The sequence below is a fragment of the Pipistrellus kuhlii genome, unplaced genomic scaffold (genome assembly GCF_014108245.1).
Source record: "Pipistrellus kuhlii isolate mPipKuh1 unplaced genomic scaffold, mPipKuh1.p scaffold_m20_p_8, whole genome shotgun sequence".
NCBI lineage: Eukaryota > Metazoa > Chordata > Mammalia > Chiroptera > Vespertilionidae > Pipistrellus > Pipistrellus kuhlii.
The window spans coordinates 43,549,285-43,577,049 of record NW_023425584.1 but is presented as its reverse complement, the minus strand read 5'-3'; the positions used below and the strand labels follow the sequence as shown (position 1 = coordinate 43,577,049).

The following is a 27,765-nucleotide window of genomic DNA, read 5'->3' as shown; positions in this document are numbered from 1 at the left end:
TTTTTAAAGTTACAAATATGAATTTACATAAAGTCAAATCATTTTTAATTTTAACATAAGAAAAATGCATTAATCTCTCTACACACAAATAAAGCCAACTTGATTTCCTTAAGCTCTAATATTTAAAACTGAACAATTATTTTCTATAATTATTACTTTTAGTTCATTTAATATAATTATCTCATTTTTATAATTATTCAGTTAGGACCACCATGACAATGAAACAAAAATCTGAAATTAGATTCGATACATATTTAATTGATTTCCCACATTCTGAATAAAAGTACAATCATCTTTTGGCTTGATTTCTCTAAAATGATCAAGAACAGCAATCTATGAGAATTAGTCAATGTGCACATTTCAGTCAAAGTTCATGGCTTACATTCCATTCATGTAAGTTTCATATGCAAGTTTACTATTTTCTATGTGCAAAGTCTTAAATTCAAAGCAAAGCTATTTAGGGTAAAAAACATTTTGAAATGTTCTTTCCCCCACTGAGGGATAGACAAGATTTTTTTCAATATCTAACTTGATTTTTATACTGAGGAGAAATAGCATGTTGTGGCCATAAAATTTAAAGATTTAAAAAATGGGTGTACTGTAACACAATAGATACTATTACAGGAATATATGTACACTCATAGCAATTAGAGGTGTATTCTCAGAGCTACAATCCAAACGGAAAATGATCTGTGAATTCAGCCTTGAGTCATTAAGCTGTTTGGGGATGAGGGAGCTGGAGACACATCCTAAAATTACTAAAAGCTACAATAAGTCTCCTGTGATAACCAGACCACATTTACCTATATTCCCCCAAGTTACAGATCCTCGTATGCTTTCGATTCCTTTTTTTTTTTACTGTTTAAATATTTCATAATAAAATATAAAGCACCTTATGTCACTTCATTTGCACTAGAATTTGACTTGTCTTCGTGTAATTTAATAGAATTTAGTAAGAAAACAATTCAAATTATTCTTAAAAATAACAATGATCTCTATAGAACTCATCGGCATTGATTAGAAATATTAAGTATCTAGCACTGCTGGGAAAGTCGTTTAAGAATTGAGACCCAGAAAACATTCTATGCCTTCTCCTCCCACCGGAACTAAAGTCTAGCTCTAAAATGTAACGATAATAATACAATTAAGCCACTAATAATACAAAAAGAGAACTCCAGGGAGAGGCAAATACAAGTTTGGATCCTACTGAGAATACTTCTCAAAGGACACACCATGAAGTGTGTATAAACCCTTACTATTTTCTTTTTTCAATCTCAGGAACACAGGCCTGAACAGTCACTGACTCTGACACTCCATGGTGCTCCACCTGGAGTCTCCTTCACGGGGCTCTGATGGAAAGATGTTCTGACCATCCTACCTTTGCTTCCTTTTCAACCTCACCTGAAAACCAACGTCTTAGTTGTGCTGACAGTGACAATCCCGATTACGTAAAGACCAAAGACAGAAGGGAGCATGACGATGATAAACAGTGACGTGCCAGGACGATCCATTACATTTGAGAGTAAATCTTACGACTATCACTGCTATACTTTCAAAGTGTTTCTTTAGTCAAAATTCAGCAGCATCATAAAGACGGTTACTCAGCACCAGCACGGCATCGCAGGCTTTGGTTCAGGCCTCAGGGTAACTCCGTTATTCGGGGGTTGACTAAGCATTAATGGTTTGTGGCTCTTAAGCTTATGAGCCAAGGTCATAAATATAGCTTCCACGTGATCATTATCATTGGGGTTTTTAGCAGAGGTTTCAAACAAAGGCATACTGTGTGTGTCAGCAAATTTTTGTGCCAAGTCTGTAGGTACCTGAATGGCACTTCTCAAGTCACATTTATTTCCCACGAGAATCCGCGGTATGTCATTGGCTAGCAAATGCTGTTTGCATTCCTCTATCCAAGACGGCAGGCTATGGAAACTGGCCATGTTGGTCATGTCGTACACGAAGACCACGGCGTGCACGTTGCGATAGTAGTGCTGCACCATGCTCTTCCTGAAGCGCTCCTGCCCCGCCGTGTCCCACAGCTGGATCTGAACATGAAAAGAAGAGGAAACGGAAATTCCTATTTCACAGAGGAAATTTCATTCCAGTGATTCATACTGAAAATCTGATTCACTTCATGGTCTTTAGGACTTCTTCACTTATATTACTTAGTTCCCTTCCATAACACCTTTTCTGTGTTATTTATGGGAGCTAAATTTCATGGTGTTAGTCTACAAACCTCATAATTAGTGCAAGTAACGGAACAAATATTTCAACTGAGCATTTAAATCTCAGTAAATCAGCCGAAACCGGTTTGGCTCAGTGGATAGAGCGTCGGCCTGCAGACTGAAAGGTCCCAGGTTCGATTCCGGTCAAGGGCATGTACCTTGGTGCAGGCACATCCCCAGTAGGGGGTGTGCAAGAGGCAGCTGATCGGTGATTCTCTCTCACTGATGTTTCTAGCTCTCTGTCCCTCTCTCTTCCTCTCTGTAAAAAATTAATAAAATATATTTTTAAAAAATAAATAAATAAATCTCAGAAAATCAGATCTGACTGGATGAAATTTTGCTCCAAAAAATGAATTTTAAAATATTAAGAGAAAACTATATCAGATTTTAACAAACATAAGTGTCCAACTGCTATAAATTTGGTTACTATATGCCCTTGTCTATCCTTCACAAGGCTAATTTAAAACAGTAAACTTGTCCAGGACTGTGTTTCTCAGTGGTTGGAGCATCAGCCCCCACAAAGGGTCACAGGTTCAATTCCAGGTCAAGGGCATGTATCTGGGTTGTAGCTTGCTCCCCACCCTCATTTGGTTGGGGCAAGGGCAGGAGGCAACCAGTTAATGTATCTCTTTCACATCAAAGTTCCTTTCTCTCTCTTTTTCTTCCTTCCCTTTTTCCTGCTCCCTCCCTCACCGCTTCCACATTCTGAAAAGCAATGGAGAAAATATCCTCAGGTTAGGATTAATTAAATAAAAAATATATATAATATATATATATATATATATATATATATTTATATATATATATTTATATATATATAAATAAAATAGACAATACAAATGTTAAGAGTCATGGGGTCTAACCCCCAAATTAACAAATATATACATTCTATGAAATCCAGGCCCTCTTGAAATTTTTTTAATAAATAAGATTACTTATCTATCCCAAACATCTCTACCAACAAAACTATTACACTATCTCCTAGTGGAAATATGGGATAATTGAGGAAAATTTTTATCTAAAACTAAATATAAATCTTGTGTGATCTCAAAACACTGAATTATCCTGCCTTGGTTTATTTCAAAAAAAAAAAAAGGAGTTACTAGTAAATGAGGGTTTACTGGTCACAGTAAAAAATACTAAAATCCTATTTCCTTAAATAACTTTTAACTGAAAGATGTGTACAATGTATAGATATTCAAAGTATGGACTGGAAGCCTAAACTGGTGACTTCATAGAGCAACAACAGAGGAGATATTGTAAATGGTCCTTAGCAAATGCCTCGATAACTTAGTAATTACCTTTATGGCTCTCCAATAAAGTATGAAGTTATTATTTCATACCTCTTGTTTCCCGGATATCTTGATGTAATTAGAATGCACAGAGTTTTGAGCAGGATTGGTGGGAAGAGGAATATGGGTGAGTCAATCCCATCCCAAAATAAAACAAACAAAGGTTGCCTTTGGGATCAACATCCTCCTCCTCCTCATTACTTACATTTACGGAGGACAGTTCTTCGAGGCAGGTCTAAATTCTGAGTAATTTTTTTTTTGTTTGTTTCAAGAATGTAAAAGAGACACACAGAAAATATAAGATAAAAATAAAGAGGGAAATTGCCTTAAAGATAACCATTGTTAATATTTGGGTATATTTCCTTTTTGTGGGTTTTTAAAAAGAACTTATAGACTATGCTTCAAATATTACAAATCATTTTTCATTGATGATATCACTTTTGAATATTTGAGCCACAGAAAATGCTATTAAAAAGAAAAGATCAGCTCCAATTTTTTGGACAGCTTTTATATGAGTCATCCACATTATTTCTAAAATATCTTTAGAAATGTTAAAGATACAGTTTAAAGTGGGCTTTTTTAATTTAAAAAAAACAAAAACAAAAAAAACACCTGAGATAGAATTCACATATAACATTTACCCTTTCAAAATGTATAATTCAGTGGTTTTTAGTATATTCCCCAGCAGCGCCATTATCATCATTATCTAATTCCAAATGCTATTATCACTCCAAAAAGAAATCCTAGGCCAAAACCGGTTTGGCTCAGTGGATAGAGCGTCGGCCTGCGGACTGGAAGGTCCCAGGTTCCATTCCGGTCAGGGACATGTGCCTTGGTTGCAGGCACATCCCCAGTAGGGGGTGTGCAAGAGGCAGCTGATCGGTGATTCTCTCTCATTGATGTTTCTAACTCTCTATCCCTCTCTCTTCCTCTCTGTAAAAAATCAATAAAATATATTTTTTTAAAAAGAAAGAAAGAAATCCTATACCTTTAGCAGTCACCCTCTTTCTTTCTCTGGGTGATATTGAGGATAAACAGGAGAGGCAGATTTGCCAAAAAGATGGATTCCTTCAGACATTTGAGACAAAGGAGGGTTATCCAAATAGCAATGTCTAGAAGACAATAGGAAATGCAGAATGACCGAGAAGAAGAGAGGAAGTTCTGAAGTTATCTTAGTAGTAGAAGTGACAGCTGAAGAGACTACTACTAAAGGAGAGAAGGCAGATAGAAAAGCAAGGACAGGGACATACTGAGCCTCCCCCTGGATTCCCTCTATTAACCATACATACAGAGGTGTCCCAAAAAAAAATGTATACACACTCTGAATAATTGCAAAGGCAGTGATAATTAAAATACATTTTCAAAATGTAACAGATATCAGCTGTTAAAGTGTGTATTCATTTTGGGGGACAACCTGTATAATGTACTTAGGAACAGATGAACAAATAGAGACTTGATGACATTTCCTGAAATGTCACTGCTATAAAACATGTTCTCTGAAATTTTTCCATTCCACAATTACAATTATTTAACATGCCCGGCTGTGGTGGCTCAGGGGCTGAGCGTCGACCTATGAACGGGTAGGTCATGGCTACATTCCCGATCAGGGCAATGCCCAGGCTGAGGGCTTGATCCCTAGTAGGGGGCATGCAGGAGGCAGCCTTCCTCTCTGAGATCAATAAAATATATTCACGCTCCCATATTCATCACACAGCAGCCTTGGTTTACTTATCACTGCCAGCACTCATCCCAGTAAAGTACTCAACTTTATACACTGGACATATTTTTATATTTTTCAATGCTAAGTATCTCTGAAATTTGTACCTGATTCATCTGTGATCTTACAGTATAAAAGGCAATCCAGAAACAGGTAAAGGGCCATCAAATCTCAACTCCTCCCCTGCCTCCCTTCTCTCTACTTATTTTTTTTATTATTATCTTTGTTGTTGTTGTTAATCCTCACCCCAGCATATTTTTCCCGTTGATTTCTAAAATATATTTTTGTATTGATTTCAGAGAGTAAGGGAGAGAGAGAGAGAGAGAAAGAGAAACATCAATGATGAGAGATAATCATTGATCAGCTGCCTCCTGCACGCCCCCCACATTACCAGCATGTGCCCTGATGGGAATCAAACCATGACCTCCTGGTTCATAGGTCATGGGTTAATAGCTCAACTACTGAGCTTTACTGGCTGGGCTTTCCATTGATGTTTAAAAAGAGTGGAAGAAAGTGGGAGAGACAGAGAGAGAGAAACATCGATGTGAGAGAGATAAATCAACTGGTTGCCTCCTGCATGCATCCCAACCGGACTGGGGAATGAGCCTGCAACCGGGGATTGAGCCTCCACCTGAGGTGTGCACTCTTGAATGGAATCGAACCTGGAACCCTTCAGTTGGAGGGCTGATGCTCTAACCACTGAAAAAATTGGCTATGGCCCTGTACTTATTTTTTAAAAACACTCTGCTCCCATTTGGGGGTAATTTCTCTCCTCTTCAGCTGTCAGCCTATGATCTGCTATATCTCTGCTTCACTCTCTAGTTATACTGCTTCAGAACTGATAGTGCCAGAGAGGAATAATGATGTGAAGCCACCAGGGAAGATTACCAGCTATGGCCCTAGTCAGTGTGGCTCAGTGGCTAGAGTGTCGGCCTGTGGACTGAAGGGTCCCAGGTTTGATTCCAGTCAAGGGCATGTACCTTAGTTGCGGGCACATTCCCAGTTGGGGGTGTGGAGGAGGCAGCTGATTGATGTTTCTCTCTCATCGATATTTCCAATTCTCTATTCCTCTTCTTTCCTCTCTGTAAAAAAAATCAATAAAATATATTTTTTAAAAGGCCTGCAGACTGAAGGGTCCCGAGTTTGATTCTGGTCAAGGGCACTTACCTCAGTTGCAGGCTCCATCCCTGGCCCTGGTTGTTGCTCATGCAGGAGACAACCAATCAATGTGTCTCTCACACCTGTTTCTCTCTTTCTCTCTCTGTCACTCCCCCCGCTTCTACTCTTTCTCTCAAAAAAAAAAAAAAAAAAAAAAAAAAAATTGGGGGGGAAAATACCCTTGGGTGAGAATTAACAACAAAAGAAAGATTACCAAGTATAAACCTGATGGTTCATCTAATCCTCACCAGCCTGATACCATATCATTTGCAGAAAAGAAAATAGATTCTGCTGAAACCGGTTTGGCTCAGTGGTAGAGCATCAGTCTGCGGACTGAAAGGTCCCAGGTTCGATTCCAGTCAAGGGCATATACATTGATTGCAGGCACATCCCTGGTGGGGGGTGTGCAGGAGGGGGTTGGTCGATGTTTCTCTCTCATCGATGTTTCTGGCTCTCTATCTCTCTCCCTTCCTCTCTGTAAAAAATCAATAAAATATATTAAAAAGAAAATAGATTCTAAAAGATAAGGAACTTGCTTGAGGACTAGAGTAACCAACTACCCCAGTTTGCTGAGAATAAGGGGATTTGAGGTATTTGGGGCTTCCAGTTCTAAAACTGCAGTAGTCTCGGGAAAAGCTGTCACCCTACTAAGAACACAGGTCAGTGTGACCCCTTTTCAGGTTCAGATTTGGGCCAGGTCAGTTGGGTTCCAAAGCCCATGCATTTTCTCCCAGAACTCCTGCTTCTTCCAAACTAAACACCCTCTGAAACCTCAGATCCCCCATCATTTTCTCACAGGTTCCTGGGCCTAACCGAATTCTGATGAAAAATATTCAGCCCCTCCTTCTTCTGTATTTTCCTCTGCATTGCATCCAAATCTGTCTTAACTCCCTAATACAGTGCACCCAAAGGACCATCACTGGCAACTTCAATGGGACAATGAAAAATGAAAGTGAAAATGAAATAGCAGTAGAGAAACCAAGATGGCAGCATAAACACCTAAACTGCTGCCTCGCACAACAATTTCAAAACTGCAACTAAAAGATAAAATGGGCCCTAACCAATTCGGCTCAGTGGACAGAGCATTGGCCTGCAGACCAAGGGTCCCAGGTTCAATTCCAGCCAAGGGCATGTACCTTGGCTGCAGGCACATACCCAATAGGGAGTGTGCAGGAGGCAGCTAATCGATGTTTCTAGCTCTCTATCCCTCTCCCTTCCTTCATGTGAAAAGAAAAGAAAAGAAAAGAAAAGAAAAGAAAAGAAAAGAAAAGAAAAGAAAAGAGAAAAGGGAAAGAAAAGGGAAAGAAAAGGGAAAAGAAAAGAAAAGGGAAAAGAAAAGAAAAGAAAAGAGAAAGAAAAGAAAAGAAAATATATTTTTCTAAATAAAATAAAATAAAGATAAAACAGACATCATCCAAAACCACAGGAAGGCTGGTTGAATGGAAATTCTGCAACTAGAAGGAAAGAGAAAAGCACAGAGACTCAGAGGAGCTGAGGAAGGCAAAAGTACGGAGGCTCATGCTCAGAGAGGGCTGGAAACTGAGTATATGGCTAGCACTCTCAACTGGGAGGGAGACAAAAGCTCCTGACTGCACTGAACTCCAGTTCCACACGAGACTCTGGGGACCCAGACTTATATGGGAAGAAACTGGACTGTCTGGCATCAGGCGAAACTCGAGGGCGGCTTTCTCTCAGAGGTGCTTGCAGCAATTACCGTGGGACACTGAGACCCAGGGGCCTCTTAGGGCAGGGCTGACTGGAAGCCATTGCTTCTTGCTCTGCCCTGAGATCCCGCCCCATCCAAGCTGAGCGCAGAGGCTTTTGCATATGAATGGTCTGGTCCTCTGAATTCTAAACTTACCTAATAAACTGCAGCTGAATCGGTGAGTCCCAGAACATCCAAAAGAAGGCCCAAGGCCCCACAGCAGCTTGCATTGCTTCACAGCTGGGCCTCATCTGGGCACCTCCAAAACCCAAACAAAGAAGAGGAATCTGCAGATCTCTCCATAGCTCCAGCTGAGTGGCCTCAGGCAGAAGCTAAATTAGCACCTCCTTGGAGATCCAAGAGCTAGTATACCCAGGGGTCAGAGTAAGACCATACAGATTACAACTCCTCAGGTCCATAAGGACACACTCAGGGGGCAGACTCAGTGAGCACCAAGGCCCCACTGAAGCAAGTTTTGTCTTATAAGGGTGTCTCCAGCACAGAAGTTCTCCCAGCATAGACACAACTGATCCTCACAGCCAATTGCCTTGAAATCAATTCCTCCCAGTGATACTAACAACAATCAAGGCTTAACTACAAGAAGACTGTGCACACAACCCACAAAGGGATGCACCAAGAGTGTCCACCTCAGGTAACGGGGGAGACCCTATAGGGGCTTAGCACACAAAGCTACTCTATCAACTCAGGGAAGCAGCCAAAATGCGGAGACAAAGAAACAGGTCACAAATGAAAGGAGGAAAGCAAACGATTGGATATAGAGTTCAAAACCACAATTATAAGGTTTTTCAAGAATTTCCTAGAAAAGGCTGATCAATTACGAGATCCTCAAGGATATGTAAAAGGACCAACTAGAAATTAAACATACACTGACTGAAATAAAAAATAATATACAGAGATCTAGCAGCAAACTATCGGGTCTAGTAATAATTAATGTCGTTTTTCAACATTCGTTTAAAATCTTGCTTGGCGTTGACTTGTATTGACATAACCTTCAAACACGTGGTATCTACAGAATGTGTGAAGTGCAATTAACAAGTTTTGCTTGAAAAAGTTTGTGTTTGGTTTGGTTTTTGTTGCAAAACTAGGGCTAAGAAGATGACGGATGAAAAGCATATTTGGCACTGCATGCTTTACGAGTTCCAATTAGGAAGAAAAGCAAGTGAGGCTGCAAAAAACATCTGTAGTGCTCTTGGTCAAGATGCAGTTAGCGCCAGAAAATGCCAGCGTTGGTTTGAGAAATTTCGCGAGGGAAATTTTTCGTTAGATGACAAGAGTGGTCGAGGCCGTGTGTCCAATTTTGATCAAGAAGCTCTTCAAGCTCTTTTGGTGCAAAATCCTCAAATTACCCAACAAGAGCTTGCGACAACTTTAAATTGTTCACAAAAAACAATTTCCAGTCAATTGTGGGCACTTGGCAAAGTCCAAAAGTTTGGAAAATGGGTTCCTCATGAGTTGACCGACAACAACCGTAATCAAAGAGTCACAATTTGCAGTTCGCTCCTCTCTCGTCAAAACCGTTTGCCGTTTTTAGAGAAAATTGTTACCGGAGATGAACAATGGGTGCTGTATGTTAATTTGAAAAGGCGGCCTCAATGGTTGGACAAAAATGAGGCTCCGCAGCCCACGCCAAAACCTGACTTACATGCGAAAAAAGTGATGTTGTGTGTTTGGTGGAATTTTAAAGGAATTCTTCATTATGAACTTTTACCATCTAACCAAACCATTACAAGTGCAGTGTATAGTGCCCAATTGGAAAGGTTAGCCCAAGCTTTAAGAGAAAAAGAACCCGCGCTGATTAATCGGAAGGGCGTAATTCTTCACCACGATAACGCACGACCGCATACTGCAAGAATCACTGCTGAAAAACTGCGCCAGTTGGAATGGGAAGTTCTCCCTCAACCTGCATATTCTCCTGATATTGCCCCTTCCGATTACCATTTGTTTCGTTCTTTGCAAAACTTTCTTCTTGGAAAAAAATTTAATAATGAAGAATGCCTCAAAAATGCATTGACCGAATTTTTTGCATCAAAATCACAAGAATTTTACAACAGAGGGATTAAAATGCTTCCTGAGCGTTGGGCACAAGTAGTAGAAAACAACGGCAACTATATTGTTGATTAAATTTTGTTGTATTGTTTAAATAAATTCGATTTAAAAAAATATTAGAAAACGACATTAATTATTACTAGACCTAACAGAGGATCCTAAGAATCAAGTCAAAGATTTGAAATACAAAAAAGCAAAAAACAACCAAACAGAAAACCAAAAAGAATCCAAAAATATGAAGATAGTGTAAGGAGCTTCTGGGGCAACTTCAAGTGTACCAACATCAGAATTATGGGGTGCCAGAAGAAGAGAAAGAACAATATACTGAAGAAATAATGACAGAAAACTTTCCCCACCTGGTGAAAGAAATAAACTTAAAAGTACAGGAAGTGCAGAGAACCCCAAACAAAGGGAATCCAAAGAGGACCACATCAAGACACATCATAATTAAAATGCCAAGGGCAAAAGACAAAGAGAGAATGTTAAAAGCAGCAAGAGAAAAAAACAGCTAGTTACCTACAAGAGGGTACCCATACAACTGTCAGCTGATTTCTCTTTAGAAATTATGCAGGCCAGATGAGAGTTGCGAGAAATATTCAAAGTGATGAACAACAAAAACCTACAACCAAGATTACTCTACCCAGCAAAGCTATCATTCAGATTGAAGGTCAGATAAAGAGCTTCACAGACAAGAAAAAGCTAAATAAAGGAGTTCATGCCGGGACTGGTTTGGCTCAGTAGATAGAGCATCCGCCTGTGGACTGAAAGGTCCCAGGTTCGATTCCAGTCAAGGGCATGTACCTTGGTTGCGGGCACATCCCCAGTGGGGGGTATGCAAGAGGCAGTTAGTCGATATTTCTCTCATTGACGTTTCTAACTCTCTGTCCCTCTCAATTCCTCTCTGTGTAAAATCAATAAAATATATTTTTTAAAAATAAATAAAGGAGTTTATCACCACCAAACCAGTATAATATGAAATGCTGAAACGTATTCTATAAGAAGAGGAAGAAGAAGAAAAAGGTAAAGATAAAATTATGAACAACAAATACATATCTATCAACAAGTGAATCTAAAAATCAAGTGAATAAAAAATCTGATGAAAATAATAAAATGGTGAATATAAAAGAATCAGGGGCATAGAAAGGGAGTGAACTGACAATTCTCAGGGGAAAGGAGTATGGGGATGCAGGAAGAGACTGGACAAAAAAAAAAATTTTTTTTTGGACAAAAATCTTACACCTATGGATGAGGACAGTGGGGAGTGGATAAAGGCAGAGGGTGGGATGGGAACCAGATGGAGGGGAGCTATGGGAGGGGAAAAAGAGGAACAATTGTAATAATCTAAACAATAAAGACTTATTAAAAAAGAAAATGAAACAGCAAAAGGACCTATAGAAAGCTCATTTGTTTTCAACCCTATTTCTCCTTTACCATCATTAGCATTTAAACAAACTCTTTGGGGATGAGGAGTACAACAATGGTTAGGGAACTAAAAAATAAATGGTTCGGCTTCAAGGATGTGGGATAAGGAATGCAGTACAGCACCTACCACCCCGGGGAATTGAGGCAAAGCTGAACATTCTCACTTAAAGCAAAAAAAGTAAAGGTAGTATAAGGAAGGCAGGGCAGTTCCTAGGGTGCACATGCTTTGAGGGGTGGTATTAGATGACTGAGGAGTTGGGGGTGGCTTGCAATGAAGAAGTGTGTGTAAGGTTCATACCATCAGGAGGCCTTGGCCCTGTCCCTGATCCTCCTTCTCCATTGCCCTATTCCAGCTCCTCAGAATCCCAGTCTTGGCCTTGGGCTTTCTGCCTTCTCCACTATTTCTGTGTTCCTAGTCTCAGGAGCCACCAATAAGAATTAGGAGAAGGTGGTACCAAGAATGTGCTTCTGGCACTCAAGCATGAACAATCACGTAAAGAATATTTCTGCAAGAAAACAGGTTTTTTCCAAACAACTCACGGTTATACAGAAACTATTGTAGCAAAACTGGATGTAAAGTTTTGCTACAAAGGCAAAAAGGCTTTTACTGCCACAATCTCAGGAAGCGCTCAGATGACTGTTTAATAAATCATATTTATTCAATGAATTTTCCATGCTTGAGAAATTCCTTTGGTCTGACTTCACTGGTTCTCAGAAATAAGAAAGACACTGACAACTAGTCAGTGGATGCCCCTACCCTCATTACTCCAAGTGGTGGTCCCGGGGCTGGCTGCATCTGCAGCACCTGGGACCTTAGCAAGCAGAACCTGCCTTTTAAAAAAAAATTTTTTTTTTTTAAATCCCTGTGCAATTAGCATGACATTAAAGTCGGAGAAGCACTGCCTTAGTAGTTTGCTATACACAAACCTTTCCAATCCCCAACTCCAGTCTCCACGTCAGCATGGGAAACGAAGGAGCGTGTACCCTGCACGGTGCCAGCCTTGGACCCGCCGTGGGGTTGGGGCACCTGTCATCCCGGAGTCCCTCCCGGGAGACGCTCCTCCACCCGCTCACCTTGATGCGCTCCCCGTCGATCTCCACGGCTCGCTCTCGGAAGTCCACGCCGATGGTGGCCTCGGTGCGGTCGGGGAAGCGGCCCGCACAGAAGCGGTAAGTCAGGCAGGTCTTGCCCACGTTGGAGTCGCCGATCACGATGATCTTGAAGATGCGGGAGCGCGCCGGCGGCAGGAACGCGGAGGAGCTTGTCAGCGCTCCGCTGGCCGTGAAGCTCGCCTCCAGCGACGACTCCATCTCCGAAGCCATTCTCCGGACCCGCCCCGAGGGGAGGCGGAGGGGAGGCGGCGCAGACCCGCGTGGAAGTTACGCCACCGGAGCGACGGAGCAAGCCGGCGAGCTGCGAGCGCGATCAGCCCGCCGGCGGCGCCGCGCAACGTCGCTGGAGCCACCACACCTCCCGCCCCGCCCCGCCCAGCCGCGCAGGGGAGGCGCCCACCGCCCGGCCCGCGGCTCCACCCCAGCGACCCCCGGGCCGGCGCCCGTCCCTCCGGGGAGCTCGAGTCCTGTCGGGGACCTGACCGTGGCGCGCAAGGCGAGCCTGCCGAGGGCCACGCGGGGCGGCCCAGGCCCAGCACCCTGGAGGCCTCCGCCCTCGGAGGAAGCGGTGCAGTCTGGGGGCGGAGAGAGGCTGCGGAGGGGGAGGAGGCACCGCCCGGCTCTCTCGCGAGAGGGCGCAGGGCCTCTCGGGCCGGGGGCGCGCGCCCGGGGCGGGTCTGCGAGGAGGTCGCGGAGCTCGGGCGCCGGGAGGGCCACAGTGGTCGGCGCGCTGCTGAGGTCCCCGGGGCCGCAGGTGGGGGCGCCGGCTGCGCTCCCCTCCTCCTCCCGCTGGCTGTCTCGGGGCAGCGACCGGGACTGGAGCGGGCGGGGTTGTCAACTCTGAAAGCTCCTTGTTATTCAGCAAATGACGAATAAATTAATGGAGAAATTTTTTTCTGTAAGGATTGTCAATTTGAACCCTTTACCAGTTATAAGCAGTGTAGCACCGTTTGTGGCCAAGAAACATGAAAATATGCTCAATCGCTGATGATCAGAGATGCAAATTAAAATGACAATGAGGTATCACCTCATACCTTCAGAATGGTTACCATTGAATGTCAAGTGCTGGCGAGGATGTAGAGAAAAGGGAACTCCAGTACACTGTTGATGGGGATGCAGACTGATGCAGCCATTATGGAAAACAGTTTGGAGTTTCCATAAAAATTAAATATGGGCCCTAACTGGTTTGGCTCAGTGGATAGAGCGTCGGCCTGCAGACTGAAGGGTCCCAGGTTCAATTCCGGTCAAGGGCATGTACCTTGGTTGTGGGCACATCCCCAGTTAGGGGGTGTGCAGGAGGCACAGCTGATTGATGTTTCTCTCTCATTGATGTTTCTAACTCTCTATCCCTCTCCCTTTCTCTCTGTAAAACATCAATAAACTGTATTTTTTTTTAATTAAATATGGACCTGCCATTGATTCCACTTCTAGGAATATATCCTAAGAAACCCAAAACGCCAATCAGAAAGGATGTATGCACTCCTATGTTCATAGAAGCACAATTTACAATAGCTATCTGGCCGAAACTGGTTTGGCTCAGTGGATAGAGCATCGGCCTGCGGACTGAAAGGTCCCAGGTTCGATTCCTGTCAAGGGCATGTACCTTGGTTGTGGGCACATCCTCAGTAGGAGGTGTGCAAGAGGCAGCTGATGGATAATTCTCTCTCATCAATGTTTCTAACTATCCCTCTCTCTTCCTCTCCGTAAAAAAATCAATAAAATATATTATTAAAAAAAATAGCTAAGATCTGGAAACAGCCCAAGTGCTCATCAGTAGATGAGTGGATAAGAAAGCTGTAGTACATTTACACCATGGAGTATTACGCAGCAGTAAAAAAGTATTGTATATCTTACTCTTGGAGATGGCATGGAGGGACCTGGAGAGCATTATGCTAAGCGAAATTAGCCAGAGAAAAACAAGTGTCACATGTTCTTACTCATATGTAGAATCTAATGAACAAAATAATCTGTTGAACAAAATAGATCCAGAGACATAGAAGCATGGAACAGACTGTCGAATCTCAGAAGGAAGGCAGAGGTGGGTAGAGATCAACCAAATAATTTGTATGCATATATGGGCACAGACAATAAGATGATGGAGGCCTGGGGCAGGGATGGGTTATAAGTGGTCAATGGGAGAGAAAAAGGGAAATAAGTAATACTTTGAATAAAAAGTTTTAAAAAAAACAAAAACAAAAAACTTTGGCCTGGCTGGTGTGGCTTGGTGGTTGAGCATCAATCTATGAAACAGGCGGTCACAGTTAAATTACCGGTCAGGGCACATGCCCAAGTTGTGGGCTCTATCCCTTGTGGTGGGGTGCAGGAGGCAACCAATAAGTGATTCTCTCTCATCACTGATGTTCCTATTTCTCTCTCCTCTTTCCCTTCCTCTCTGAAATCAACAAATAGATATTAAAATGACAACAACAGGGTATTGTCAAAACTCTGGACATCTTTGTTAACTTTTCCTTCTCCATTCACTACCCACTTTCTTCCAACACAGTCAGCTGATGTAACAGCTTCTTAGTATCTCGTGTATACCTTGCTCTCCTCTCCATACTTACTGTTGTCCTTACTACTTCTTGCAGGTTATATTGATCAGAAGCAAGCACCCTGTGGAGTGAGAGACACACCTGGCGTGAATGAAGATTATCACAAGTTGTATAACCATGGACAAATTATGATCCTTAAGTGTTCTGTTAAATGGGAGTGGTACTTACCTCACATGGTTTTTTTTTTAAGGATTAAGTGATCTAATGGATGCAAAATACTAAGTTGCCTGGCACATACTGATAACTATTATTCATAGCTCAACTTGAGTCTCCTAGGCTTGGCACCTCCGATAGTGCTCTTCGTCTCCCCCTTCACAGTAGTTGCACAATTCTCCCAAACAATCATCCTTCCCTAAGTCTCCATTAACTCTCCGTTGCTTACACAAAGCCAAACCCAGCCTTTTAGTAAGTAAATCATCTAAGTCTCTCTTTACTGAGCCCCCACCTCTTTCCCAGATTCTATTCACAATACTTCACATAAAATTCCTGAATATATTGTACAATCTAGTATCTTTTGTCTGTATAGGAAACTCATCTTTATCTTTCCAAAGTTAAGTGAACGTTCTGTTTGCTTCCTAGTACATCCAAACAGAAATGTGTACTGACTCCTAGGGAGTTACATACTGCTGTTGCATTCATTTCTTGATTTTTCTGTCTCCTTTACCAGCCTAGGAAAAACGTGAGAGCAAAGATTGTCATATATCCTCAATATGAAACATAGTTCTTGGAGGTAGTAAGCATACAGTAACTACTGTGTGGATAAAAGGAGGGACACTGGAATTGGCATTATTTCACATCCTCTCAATAATTTTAAACAGCAGCAACATATCTGCCAAGTTTACTAACATTAGTAAGTTCCCATGAATGTCAAAATGAATGGCGGGATTACAGGTGGTTGGTTTCTTTTTGAAAAGGCAAAATAGTGTACATACTAGCACACGTTAAGTAAAATACTAGGGGAAAATTCAAATGTTGAGTTGTTGGTATGTAGAAAAACATACCATGTAGGAATGCTTACTATTTATAATGAATATTTATAGTTAATGCTTGTGGTAATCACTTCATATGCCATGTTACGTAATCCTTCCAACAACTATATGAACGAGAAATTCTTAGCATCTTACCTCAAGAACCTGAGTCAGGACTTAAACCTAGTTCTATTTTGACTTAAAGCTTACATTTTTAACTACATCATATTATTGTTGTCCATCAACCCACTGGGTTTATACCAGAAATTTGGCATTTAGTCACAAGGATGAGAGAAAAGTAACAAAAGCATAAGGCAGATCTTCTATGTGAAGAGACTAAAACACAAAACCTTCCAGTTTGCCAAGGTGAGGGAAAACTATCCGAGTTCTGTCAACGCAAGAATGGTGAACAGTGTCAGCACTACCAGGGTCATTTATCAACTTCTTTAGTCAAGAATAAACTAGACAGAACTGAGGGGTAGGCTATGAAAAACAACTCGTATTTTTCAAAAGAAAAATATTAGATTGGGTAGATTTGGGACATCTCTCCAGAATGCTATTTCAATAGCTCTAAAGCAGATTTAGTTTGATATGATTCCATAGCTTGTCAGCCTCCTTTCCAGGTTCTACACTTACAGGCCAACATTGAAATTGTGGGTCTCAGAATCATGGTTCCTTCCTCATCTCATTTGTGACAGCAATTCATTCGTTTATTTTTAAAAATGGCAGTTCTTCAGGGAGAAATATCTACCATCACCCTTATTTAAAAGCCTGCTAACTGTGCTTTGCCTTGGTACTCATCCACTCAAGAAACTCAAACATCTACCTAAACTGGTTTGGCTCAGCAGTAGAGCATCGGTCTGAGGACTGAAAGGTCCCAGGTTTGATTCCGGTCAGGGGCATGTACGTTGGTTGCGGGCACATCCCTGGTGGGGGGGTGCAAGAGGCAGCTGGTTGATGTCTCTCATTGACGTTTCTAGCTCTCCCTTCCTCTCTGTAAAAAAATCAATAAAATATATTTAAAAACAAAAAAAAATTCAAACATCTACCTATGGCAATTATATTTCAACAGTTGTTTCAGGAGACAAGTTACCATGATATCTAACAGAACCTTGAAGAGATGTTTTAGATAAGGAAAAGCATGGACTTAAAACTAACCAGCTGCTCTTGACAGAAAATTCAAATACAAGTTCTTTTCCTTTAAGTGGGGGAACGTTACTTTTCACACTTACATAGTTGTTTCATTCTGTGATCTCTTTGAGGGGGGGAAAAAAAACCCAATACTGTTTTAAACTGCTTCCTAAGCAAACACATTCTCAACTTGGCTGCACCTTAGAATGACTGTAGTAGTGATTCTAAAGAAAAAAGTGCAAATACCCAGGCCTGTTTTCAGGTCATTTAAATCAGAATCTTTGTGAATAGATCTTGGCATAGAGATTTTTAAGAATAGTTCCCCTGGGGTTCTAATACACACAACCAAGGTTGTCTGACTTAAGAGGACTCAACTGTCTATCTTAAGTAGACAATGGCGGAGCAGAGCAACAAGTTATGAACACTGACTGTAGATCGTATCTAGAAGTAACCTCTGTAGATCCCTACCTAGTGTCTTTCTTGTCATGATTAAAAGTAGATACTAGGCTGTAGAAAACAAAGCCCTCCCAGTAGCTGGTGTGTAACGTACCTTTGTAGTAACTTAATTCCACTGAATATGTTATTTGGGTGGGTGGTTGCTAAAGACATGAAGGATGAATAGATTCACTGCCAACTATATGCCACAATGAACAGACAACTGAGAAGTTAGAGGATGGTCTTCCTACAAGGCCAGTCATAACCATTCATGATAAACTATAGGGGAAAAAACCCACAATTAGACGTGAGAAATTCAATACACCTAAATATAATGAATCTTTTATTTTGAAGAAGTTCCTAAAGCCCAATAGAGAGGGACAAGGGGAGATAAATGGGAATACTTCAATACATAATAAAAAATTTGTGAGCCTTCACAGGTGACCTGAAAGTTAATAGTACTTTATTGCTATTTTCTACAATCTGTAGAGCAATATTAATATTTACAGCAATTTAACAAGAACTTGAATATCCACTATTTTCCTAGTCACTATACCTTCATACTAAAAGGTACCCAGTGTAAATCCTGAAATTTCCTACATTAGAAATGGATTTACATGAGTCTGAACCAAAGCATTAATCATTTAACTTCATATTGTAATTAGACATTTGTCAGAAAAATGCTGTGAAACTGAATGCTTGAACTAACAAGTAGGCTCTTAAAAGTAAAAATTTTAAATTATAAAAAAAATACAAGTGAAGCAGTTGGCTTATTTTTCTGTCCTTTTTCAATTAACATCAGAGCAAATAATGTAAACAGTGTAACAATGCTAGCTCAATGTGTTGCTGAATGTTTCTATTATTGTTATTAATGCATAGTAATTTTTTTTTTTACTGTTAATAAAGGGAAGAATTATTATTTAATATTCCACAATTCAGAACTTAAAGGATCTAGGAGACAGATTTGTTATAATGGCCCCTTTTTCATTTGGAAAGTAATCAACCAGCAATATGACTCCTTGAAGGCAAAAAGGTAGTTCATAATAAGGGAGATGGTAGCTAATTTAGTTATTCATCATTAATGAAGAAACACGAGTTTTGGATAGAAAACCCTATCCTACTTGCAATGAGACATTAAGTACTAGAAAATACACCCAGTAAACTTACAGAGCAAAGTAAACTAGTGGCAAGTTTATGAAAGCCCAATGTTAGGAAACCATAATTGTTTGTGAAAATAGCCATAGAACGACATGGAGGGGCTTCTTGTTTGTTACACAAAGTACAGGTGATCAGGCAAGCGTAATGATTGACTCAACAAAAACCATGGGATCCAGAACATATTCCAAAAATCCCTTCACTCCTATGTTGTTTCTAAAGGAGACAATAATTTATATTTATTGAAGCCAAGTTGAAGATTCAGCAACAGCAGAATCTTTGTATAACAGATTTAAAAATTTCCATCATTAGTGCTCATTTCAGCAGCACATTACTAAAATTGGAACGATACAGAGATTAGCATGGCCCCTGTGCAAGGATGACACGCAAATTTGTGAAGTGTTCCATATTTAAAAAAAAAAAAAAAAATTTCCATCATTATTCACCACCATCAATTTTTCAATTTGGGAATTATACTATTTGTATGAAATAATCGGCCCTTAACATAGACACAAAGAAAAGCCTGATATAAAAATGTAAGAAGTACACTAGTCTTATTAGAGAGCCAAGTATCAATACTTGATAATTGCAGCCTTGAAACAAAGCCTATATTGTTTTTGGCAAGTAGAACTCTATAAAGAGCACTAAAGATTAAGATGCCAAGCTTGCCTATAAACAACAATTTAGTAAAGTTTTCATTTAAATAGTACCAATTTTTTTTTTTCTTGCTACAATTCCAAGACGGCATCACTTCAAAGGCAAATGGATAAACTGAGAGGCTGGAAACCTTTAGGTCCTCTTTCCTACAACATACTGCTCCCTTTCCTCTGCCCATTACTGTATCATAAGAGGGGTCTGTCCCTCTAAGGAGGTAGCAGTGTTAAATAGAATGTATAATTTAGAGCATGTTTAATTTTTCTGTTTTATCAAAGTAAGAGCATTCTTCTCCTCACAACCTCCTGTATACTACCAATACTTTATTTCAACCTCCCTCTTGAAGGTCACATACTGAAAGGTCAAAGTACAATTCAATAAAGAATAACCTTTTCCAAAGTGTCTTATTGCTACAAGTTGTGAGCATTCCAATCATCAAAAACTTGTTTTCAGCTTTTTATGGTGCAACACGGCCATTTCCTAGGACTTTGTTTTGGCAGTGGATAAGGTGAAGTTTAGATCTAGAATGGTATCAAGAAACCCTGTCTATAACTTAAAGAAGTGGTGCATGAGCCAGAATAAGATTATCTTCCATCTGAAAGGTCAGTCTTTCTTGGAATTCTCTTGAGTAATTTCAAAATTTAAGGCTAGTAATTGCTGAGACAAGTATATACGTATCTTGTAAGAAAATCTAATACTTATTACTTTTTACTAAACAGATGCTATACATGGCAACTAGAATACTGTGCAGAAGAGACTTCCCTGAATTTATGACAACCTACCTGAATCTAGACCACACTTCCTTGGTCTCTTCTCATGAACACAGCTTTCATTTCACAGCTCTAAAAGCAACACACCATGGAAGACAAACAGCAACACATCGTGAAAAACAAGGGCCCATACAATCCATTGGAAAGCTATTCACTAATGCTGGGTCTACTTTTAGTCATGCTATTAAGGATCAAACTTTATTCTTGTGCATAATAGATACAGAAAAAGTATGATGCAACTATCTAAAGTTGAGGAAACTAACCTACTCAGACTTTAATTTTTAAATGAGAAATGACAAGAGTAGTAAATATGAAGAAAAACAAAAAGAACTTTACTTTCCTATGTTAATACAGGTCAAGGGACCCTTTCTTCTCAAAAGGGTTGATAACACCAGTTCTTAGCAATAAACATAAGGCACTTGTTTAGATTATAACATCACTGCATTTTCTTTTCCACTTGTTTTTCTAACCATGTTCCCCCCACCCCCACACAGTATCATTTGGAATTAATAGAGTAAATGAGGCAAGTGAGATGACCTCATTGATACTACTCAGGGCAATATAGTACAGTACAATGTTTTAGGGGTGATGTCTGGACATAAAATGGACCCTGTCAAGGTCCCCTAACACCAGACAATGTATCCACTATCAAGTAAACCTGAAAAAAAATATTTATTCAATAGTTCCAGTAAAACTGGGTTGGAATTACAATATATGTATTAGGAATTTAACTCCTCACCGGTGGTATCTGCATCGAGAATTGAGTACTTATGAATATTCATTCTAAGACAATCTACATCATTTCAACATTGTCAAAACAAATATAATTCCATTTCAATATACAGTAGAGTTTAAACATAATTCACACACACCCCCTATCATATGGCTGGTGCCTCCTCCAATCACCTCATTAGTGGCAGAGGTAGCACTAGTGTTCTTTCCCAACAGTAAGAACTTCAGCTGCCACTCACAGTTGAAAAAAATGTTGGCGTTTCTTGCCATCTATTAAGATGTTCCTGAGATAGGGTCAGTTAATAAAACATAACGAAGCACTCAAATTCAGTTTGTACTTTTCTTTACATCACTGAATTATTAGACTGGGATGTGGAATGCAGGAATGTACTATGAAAGGTTGAATTTATCACAACTGTCCCATCAGTGGAAGTATCAAGTCTTCTAAAAATTCCCTTTAGAATATACTTTTCATAATAGTATGGAAAAAAGACCAATTACACATACAACTGATTCACTTAATCTTATTTGCTCAGATCTTGCAATACAGTGAGAACCTTGGGTCGGAGGCTGGTTCTCAGTGTATAGATTTAACATATTAAGGCTCATTTCCTCAATCAAAATAACAGTTGTTTTCCTTTCAAATTATTAATTACAAATTGCATTCATAGTACCTGCGTCATCCAAGCCCTCAGTGAAACCTGCTGGAGCTGCCCTGCACCTGCACTGCGGAACTCCCTGACACCAGCACTAGGCCATCTGCAGAGCTCCCGTCTGCACTAACCTTTCAGTATACTACAGCGCCTCTGGCTTGCAACCTCTGTTTCCACCTGTATATTTCAAGAAGCCCAACACAGATTAGTTGAAATATTCACACAACTGTTTTTCAAAACAATTTATTGCATCATATTTGGTACCTCATTTTGACAACAAAAAGGAAATTACATCTGTAACTGCAGGAAAAAGAAGCTGGTCTGTTATTGAAAAAAAAAAAAAATCTTGGGCCCTTTAAAAATTACAAAGTCTTGGGCTTGCCTGAAACAACTGAGCAAGAAATATATTCTTAGAAATGTAGGGCTTCAAGTATTACAAACCTGTGACACTGTGGAAAAATTCCAGAGGTATCTAAACTGCAGCACTTTTTTTCTGCATATCGTGAACAAGGCCTGCTGAGGTTTTTTAACTATTAGTCTCTTGATCAGTCATAGAATGGTAGTCAGGAGTTCTGCTCTTTAACTTCAAGCCATGGTAGATTTCCTTTTTTCACTCTGGGTGAAAAAACTCATGCTTGCTAATTAGTTGGTGCCATATCACAGTGCATTTGGTTCTTGCATTACAGTTTTAACAAGTTTGGCCAAAACAATGCTGAAAGGTTTGCATTGTTATTTTAGTTCTTCAAGTTTTAGTTAAAATTGATTGTTCCAACTGGTATCTTCAGTTAAAAAAAACTGTGGTACAAGAACGCCAAACTGATCATGTACAGTGAATTTTGGAAACACAAGCGTATTGAACACCCTCTAGGTTTCTTAGAATTCTGCTTGATATCTATATGTCCCAGCTTCTACAACATCAAGCATCTGTTGTAGGTTTCTCTGTAAATAGTGATTCACATTTGCATACTTCCTATAGCCAGAATCAACCCCATAACAAAACCAGTCAGATGCTAAAGCCCCAACAACTCTTTGTGCTCAGTGAAAGAATCCAGTGCTAAAACAGCATTTATGCTGTCTGAGATATAGTAAAATCTCACAAGACAAATTTAAAGTAATATTTCTGCCACACACCTGCTTTGTTAGCTGTAACGGCCTCCAGATTTTCTATAAATTAGTTTAAAAACATGGGTAGGTAGGTAGGAAGAAGATAGTTCTCTTTTTTTTAACCCCTCAATTTTAGCAGCTTTTAATTTTTTAAGAAACTGAACCTATATCCTGTAATATGTTAGGTATTTTATATATACTTTCTCAGCAGGATAAAAAACTTAAAAGACTATTTGAAGGCAAGAACATTTACTCTTCTCATTCTGCTTAAGTCAGAGCAATGCAGCAGGTGCGTGACAAAAATATTATATACTAGATATGGTCCAAAGTCATTCCATTTGCTTGTTTAGTGATGTTCAAATTTCATTGGCCAGTTCTTCAGTTTCTGCAGAACTATCTCCATTAACTGTGATCTTCATATCCTCTTCATATCCAGGAGGCATAAAAGCCAAAGCATAAGGGAAAAGCTTATGACAATTTGCTCTATAAACTTCAGCAGCTTCTTTACAGTCTCCTAGGCTACCATCACACAAGGCTTCTAATACCTCCATACAGGTCTAAAGAAAGAAAAAAGATAATGTTATAACTTTTCCAAAGAAAACTTTTTACTGAATCTGAAATTTTTTATTAACGACGTCTAAATAAGAGGCCATATTTAAAATAAATAAGAGCATTTCCTCCCACATATATATATTCCATTAGATTTAGTTTCTTAAGAATTGCAGGGTTTATATAAAGCACATGTGTCAAACACAAGGCCCGCGGGCCAAATCCATCCCGCCAGGCCTTGCAATGTGGTCCGCACCGCGCTGTCATCACTGCACTCCGCTGTGTTTCCATCACAATGACAGTTTATGACTGTTCAGTAAACCATTCGGCCTGCGATTTAGGCTGGATTTTAGATTTTGGCCCCTTCTCTGATTGAGTTCGACACCCCTAATATAAAGGAAGAATGTTTAAGCAGGGCCAGGACTAAGGTTGGGCAAGCAAGGTGTATAGAGTGCTACATTTAAAGAGACACTCACTTTCAGCAAGTGCTGAATCCTAAGCAACAACCTTGACTCGGCCTAGTCTGGCCCTGTATATGTCAAAATTCACTTGCAAAGATCAATTAATGCATTTAAGCCTTTTAATATTTTTGGAATCTAAGAGCCAGTTGGCAAAATCAAACACTGCTTTTCAACCTTGTATTCAAACTAAAAAGAACCTTAAGATGTGTCCAATAACTAAGCAGAAAAGATCATCTCAAACACAAAGGGCATATATGCAAAAACAAAATGTGTTTATGAAAAGTGATAATTCTTCCAACCAAACCCCTAAGTACATCTGCTTCTTCTATTTCTAAATGATATGTGTTGACTTGCGGTTCTCATCTTCCCACTTGGAAAACACTATGTAGTTTCCAGATATATAATATACTATAAGCCTTGCTAGTCTAGAAATGCTCTGATCTAAATGCTGCATTAATTATGCAAGAAAGGAGTGTAATTTTAATTTTTACCTTAAAGATATTAAAGGAAAATATTTAACTCTTTCAACAAGTGCTTTCTTAAAATACTGGCTGCTCATCACACAAAGTAGCTGTCCTTTGCTTTTAAACAATCTGTATTTTGCAGCATACCCATATTCTTTCACTCTACTTTACCCCGTTATATTACAAGCTATAAAAGGAGCATATAAATTCAACCTGTGGTAAATACATTTTAAACATGTTAGAATTTTTATTGAGACCACTGCTTGCTCAGAAATGTGATATCTGAAAGCCAAAATTAACTCTGAAATGTATATATTTTACTAAAACATTTTTCTGAAAAAAAAAACTGTAACAGATGTGAAACTAGTTATTAAATGACAAGTACTAAACTATGCATGTGTGCACAAACACAAAATACTAAATAAATTTAAGATACGGTAACTTTCTGACATGGATTCATAATAATTTGAATGCATAAATAACAAAAATATTATTTGTGACAACTGTTTTCTTGATGAAAAGAGGAATAAAAAGTAGGTAGGTACTCATACAGAGAGGTCATAAAAAACTCTTTACCTGGAGGTTTCTGTTAGTGAGGGATTCATCAAGTGTTGTTGCCAACTCTATAGCTCGCTTTTGACTAGAAGAATCTAAATAATATACCATTTTGGCAGCTAAATGAAAAGAAAAACAAAAATTTGTTTTATTTCAAAGTAAAACCAGCATCTTATCCTCCATGCATTCAAATATAAAATGCAAGGCATATGTGCACAAACTGTGGCACTTTATTAGAAAAATAAGAAATAGTCATTTAAAACAGTGTCTTTTTTTTAAAAAAATTCTGAAGGTAAGACCAGAAATAGCCTAACTAGAAGGTGAAGGCCTAGGAGGGACAAGGGCAAGATGTAGGGAGGCAAAGGGAGAGGGAAATGAGGGACATCTGTAATAGTCAACAATAAAAATTTTTTTTTAAGTGTTTTTAAGGTAAGAGAGACTATGAAGAAATGCAAATATTCTAAAAACATTTGTCTTTGTGTGGCAAGGCCCTGTATAGTTTTCTTTCAAAAATGAACATAATTTGAGGTTTAAGAGAACACCTAATCTTGACAATAAGAGCCAAAACTCTGAATTGAGAAGTCCACAAAAGCATACAAAGCTGCTGGGTTTCTTAGCCAGATTTTTTTTTTGTTAATACTCACCCGAGGATATTTTTCCATTGATTTTTAGGGACAGTGGAAAAGAGAAACATCAATGTGAGAGAAACACATCAATTGGAGGCTTCCAACAAGAGCCCCGACAAGGGCCTGGGCCGGGTACCTGCCCTTGACTGGAATAGAACCTGGTACCCTTTGGTCCACGGGCCGACGCTCTATCCACTGAGCCAAACTGGCTAGGGCTTTAGCCTGGTATTTTTAAAGCGCCTTACTAAATCACCAGCCACACAATCCCATCTTATCCAGAATTTAGCTGGCTAGCACAGATTCGTCAGATAATCCTTGCTTGTGGGATGGTTTCAGGTGTTTAGCACTGTCAAGTTTGCTGTCATACAAACACGTGAGAAATGGAGGATGACGGTCACATCCAAGTGAATTTTAAGAGTACTATGATGGGAGAAAGAAGTAAAAAGTTTCTCCTTCAGGAGAAACCAAGATGGCAGCATAGGTAATCGCCTAACTGCAGCCTCACACAACAATTTCAAAAAATACAACCAAAATATAAAGTGGACATTATCCAGAACTACAGGAAAGTTGACTAACTGGAAATTCTACAATGAGAAGGAAAGAGAAAACCAGAAAGAAAATCAGAGGAGCTGTAAAAGCCTAAGGTATGGAGACTCGTTGCACGCAGAGAGGACGGAGCTGGAGAGGAGGGGCGGCTCAGTGCCTGGCTGGCATTTCCTAGTGGGAAGGAGATAAAAGCTCCGGACTGTGCTGAACCCCAGTTCTGGGTGAGACCCTTGGGCCCCAGGCTCATACAGAGGGAAACTGGGCTGTAAGGCGAAAGGCAGAGCCCCAGAGTCCCGCACATTTAGGGAAGAGGACAGACTGTTGATTGAGCCGCTGGATTGCCCTAGCAGGAAGGAGATATAAGCTCCGGACTGCTCTAATCCCCAATTCCAACTGCACTGAACCCCAGTTGCGGGCTCGTTGAGGAAGAGACTAGACTGACTGGTAGCAGGCGAAACTCAAGGGCACCTTTCTCTCAGAGGTGCTTGCAGCAAGTACCAAAGGACACTGAGGAACACCGAGACTCAGAAACCTCATAGGATGGGGCTAACCGAAAGCCAAGGCTGTAGGCTCCACCCTGAAACTCCGCCCCATCCAAGCTGAGCACAGAGGCTCTTGCAGTTTTCCAAGTCTAGTCGAATAAGGCTGTCTCCTGGCATAGGCACAGCTGATCCTCCCACCCTACCAACTCAGGGAAGCAGTGAAAATGCTGAGACAAGGAAACAGATCACAAATGAAAGAAATGGAGGACAAAAAGTGACTGGATTTAGAGTTCAAAACTACGCTTATAAGGTTTTTCAAGAATTTCCTAGAAAAGGTCGATAAGACCTATGAGGATATGAAAAGAGATCAACTAGGAATAATAAGGGATCAACAAGAAATAATAAGGGATCAACAAGAAATAAAGAATACATTGTCTGAAATAAAAAATATTATACAAAGTCCTAAAAACAAAATGGAAGATCGCAAGAATCAAGTCAAAGATTTGGAACATAAAGAGCCAGAAGACACTCCTCCGCAGAAGCAAGAAGACAAGAGAATCCAAAAAGTTGAAGATAATGTAAGAAACCTCTGGGACAACTTAAAGCGAACCAACATCAGAATTATGGGGGTCCCAGAAGATGAGAGAGAGCAAGATATCGAAAACATACTGAAAGAAATAGTGACAGAAAACTTCCCCCACCTGGTGAAAGAATTAGACTTACAAGTCCAAGAAGCGCACAGAACTCCAAACAAAAGGAATCCAAAGAAGACCACACCAAGACATATCGTAATTAAAATTCCAAGAGCAAAAGACAAAGAGAGAATATTAAAAGCAGCAAGAGAAAAGGTAGTTACCTATAAAGGAGCACCCATAAGATTGTCAGCTGATTTCTCAACAGAAACCATGCAGGCCAGACAGGAATGGCAAGAAATATTCAAGGTGATTAACAACAAGAACCTTAAAGGAGTTCATTACCGCCAAACCAGAATTATATGAATTGCTGAAGGGGGTTCTTTAGGAAGAGGAAGAAAAAATATAGATAAAAATTATAAACAACAAATATGTAACTATCAACAAGTGAATCTAAAAACCAAGGGAATTAAAAAACCTGAAGAACAATATTAACTGTTGAATATAATAGAATCAGAGGTACGGAAGGGGAGTAGACTGACAATTCTCAGGGAAAAAAGGAGTGAGGGGTGTGGGAAGGGACTGAACATAAACTGTGCA

At 39.9% G+C, this 27,765-nt stretch overlaps 2 protein-coding genes and 1 non-coding gene across 8 annotated transcripts in view; 1 reads left to right on the top strand and 2 right to left on the bottom strand.

Moving 5' to 3' along the window:
* Nucleotides 1-281: 281 nt before the first annotated feature.
* Nucleotides 282-13,268, bottom strand: RAB33B (RAB33B, member RAS oncogene family). Its single transcript, XM_036424838.2, has 2 exons — nt 12,658-13,268; nt 282-2,042 (listed from the first exon to the last, which is right to left on the bottom strand). The coding sequence occupies exons 1-2, from the start codon at nt 12,904-12,906 to the stop codon at nt 1,602-1,604; spliced, it is 690 nt and encodes a 229-aa protein (XP_036280731.1). The 5' UTR covers nt 12,907-13,268; the 3' UTR covers nt 282-1,601.
* Nucleotides 13,269-19,249: 5,981 nt separating this feature from the next.
* Nucleotides 19,250-19,351, top strand: LOC118712009. The gene has a single exon (XR_004985936.1). It is a non-coding gene; the product is annotated as a U6 spliceosomal RNA (small nuclear RNA).
* Nucleotides 19,352-21,014: 1,663 nt separating this feature from the next.
* Nucleotides 21,015-27,765, bottom strand: part of NAA15 (N-alpha-acetyltransferase 15, NatA auxiliary subunit) — a 69,264-nt gene continuing 62,513 nt past the window's right edge. For 4 of the 6 annotated variants that reach the window (XM_036424814.2, XM_036424811.2, XM_036424813.2 and 1 more), the window contains 2 exons: nt 24,901-24,998; nt 21,015-23,407 (listed from right to left, as the gene is read on the bottom strand). In XM_036424814.2, the coding sequence (XP_036280707.1) occupies nt 23,207-23,407; nt 24,901-24,998 (299 nt within the window). In that variant the 3' untranslated portion in view covers nt 21,015-23,206. Of the gene's footprint in view, nt 23,408-24,900; nt 24,999-25,161; nt 25,723-27,765 lie in introns of those variants that run through there. The other 2 variants (XM_036424815.2, XM_045576403.1) reach the window with 2 other exon arrangements.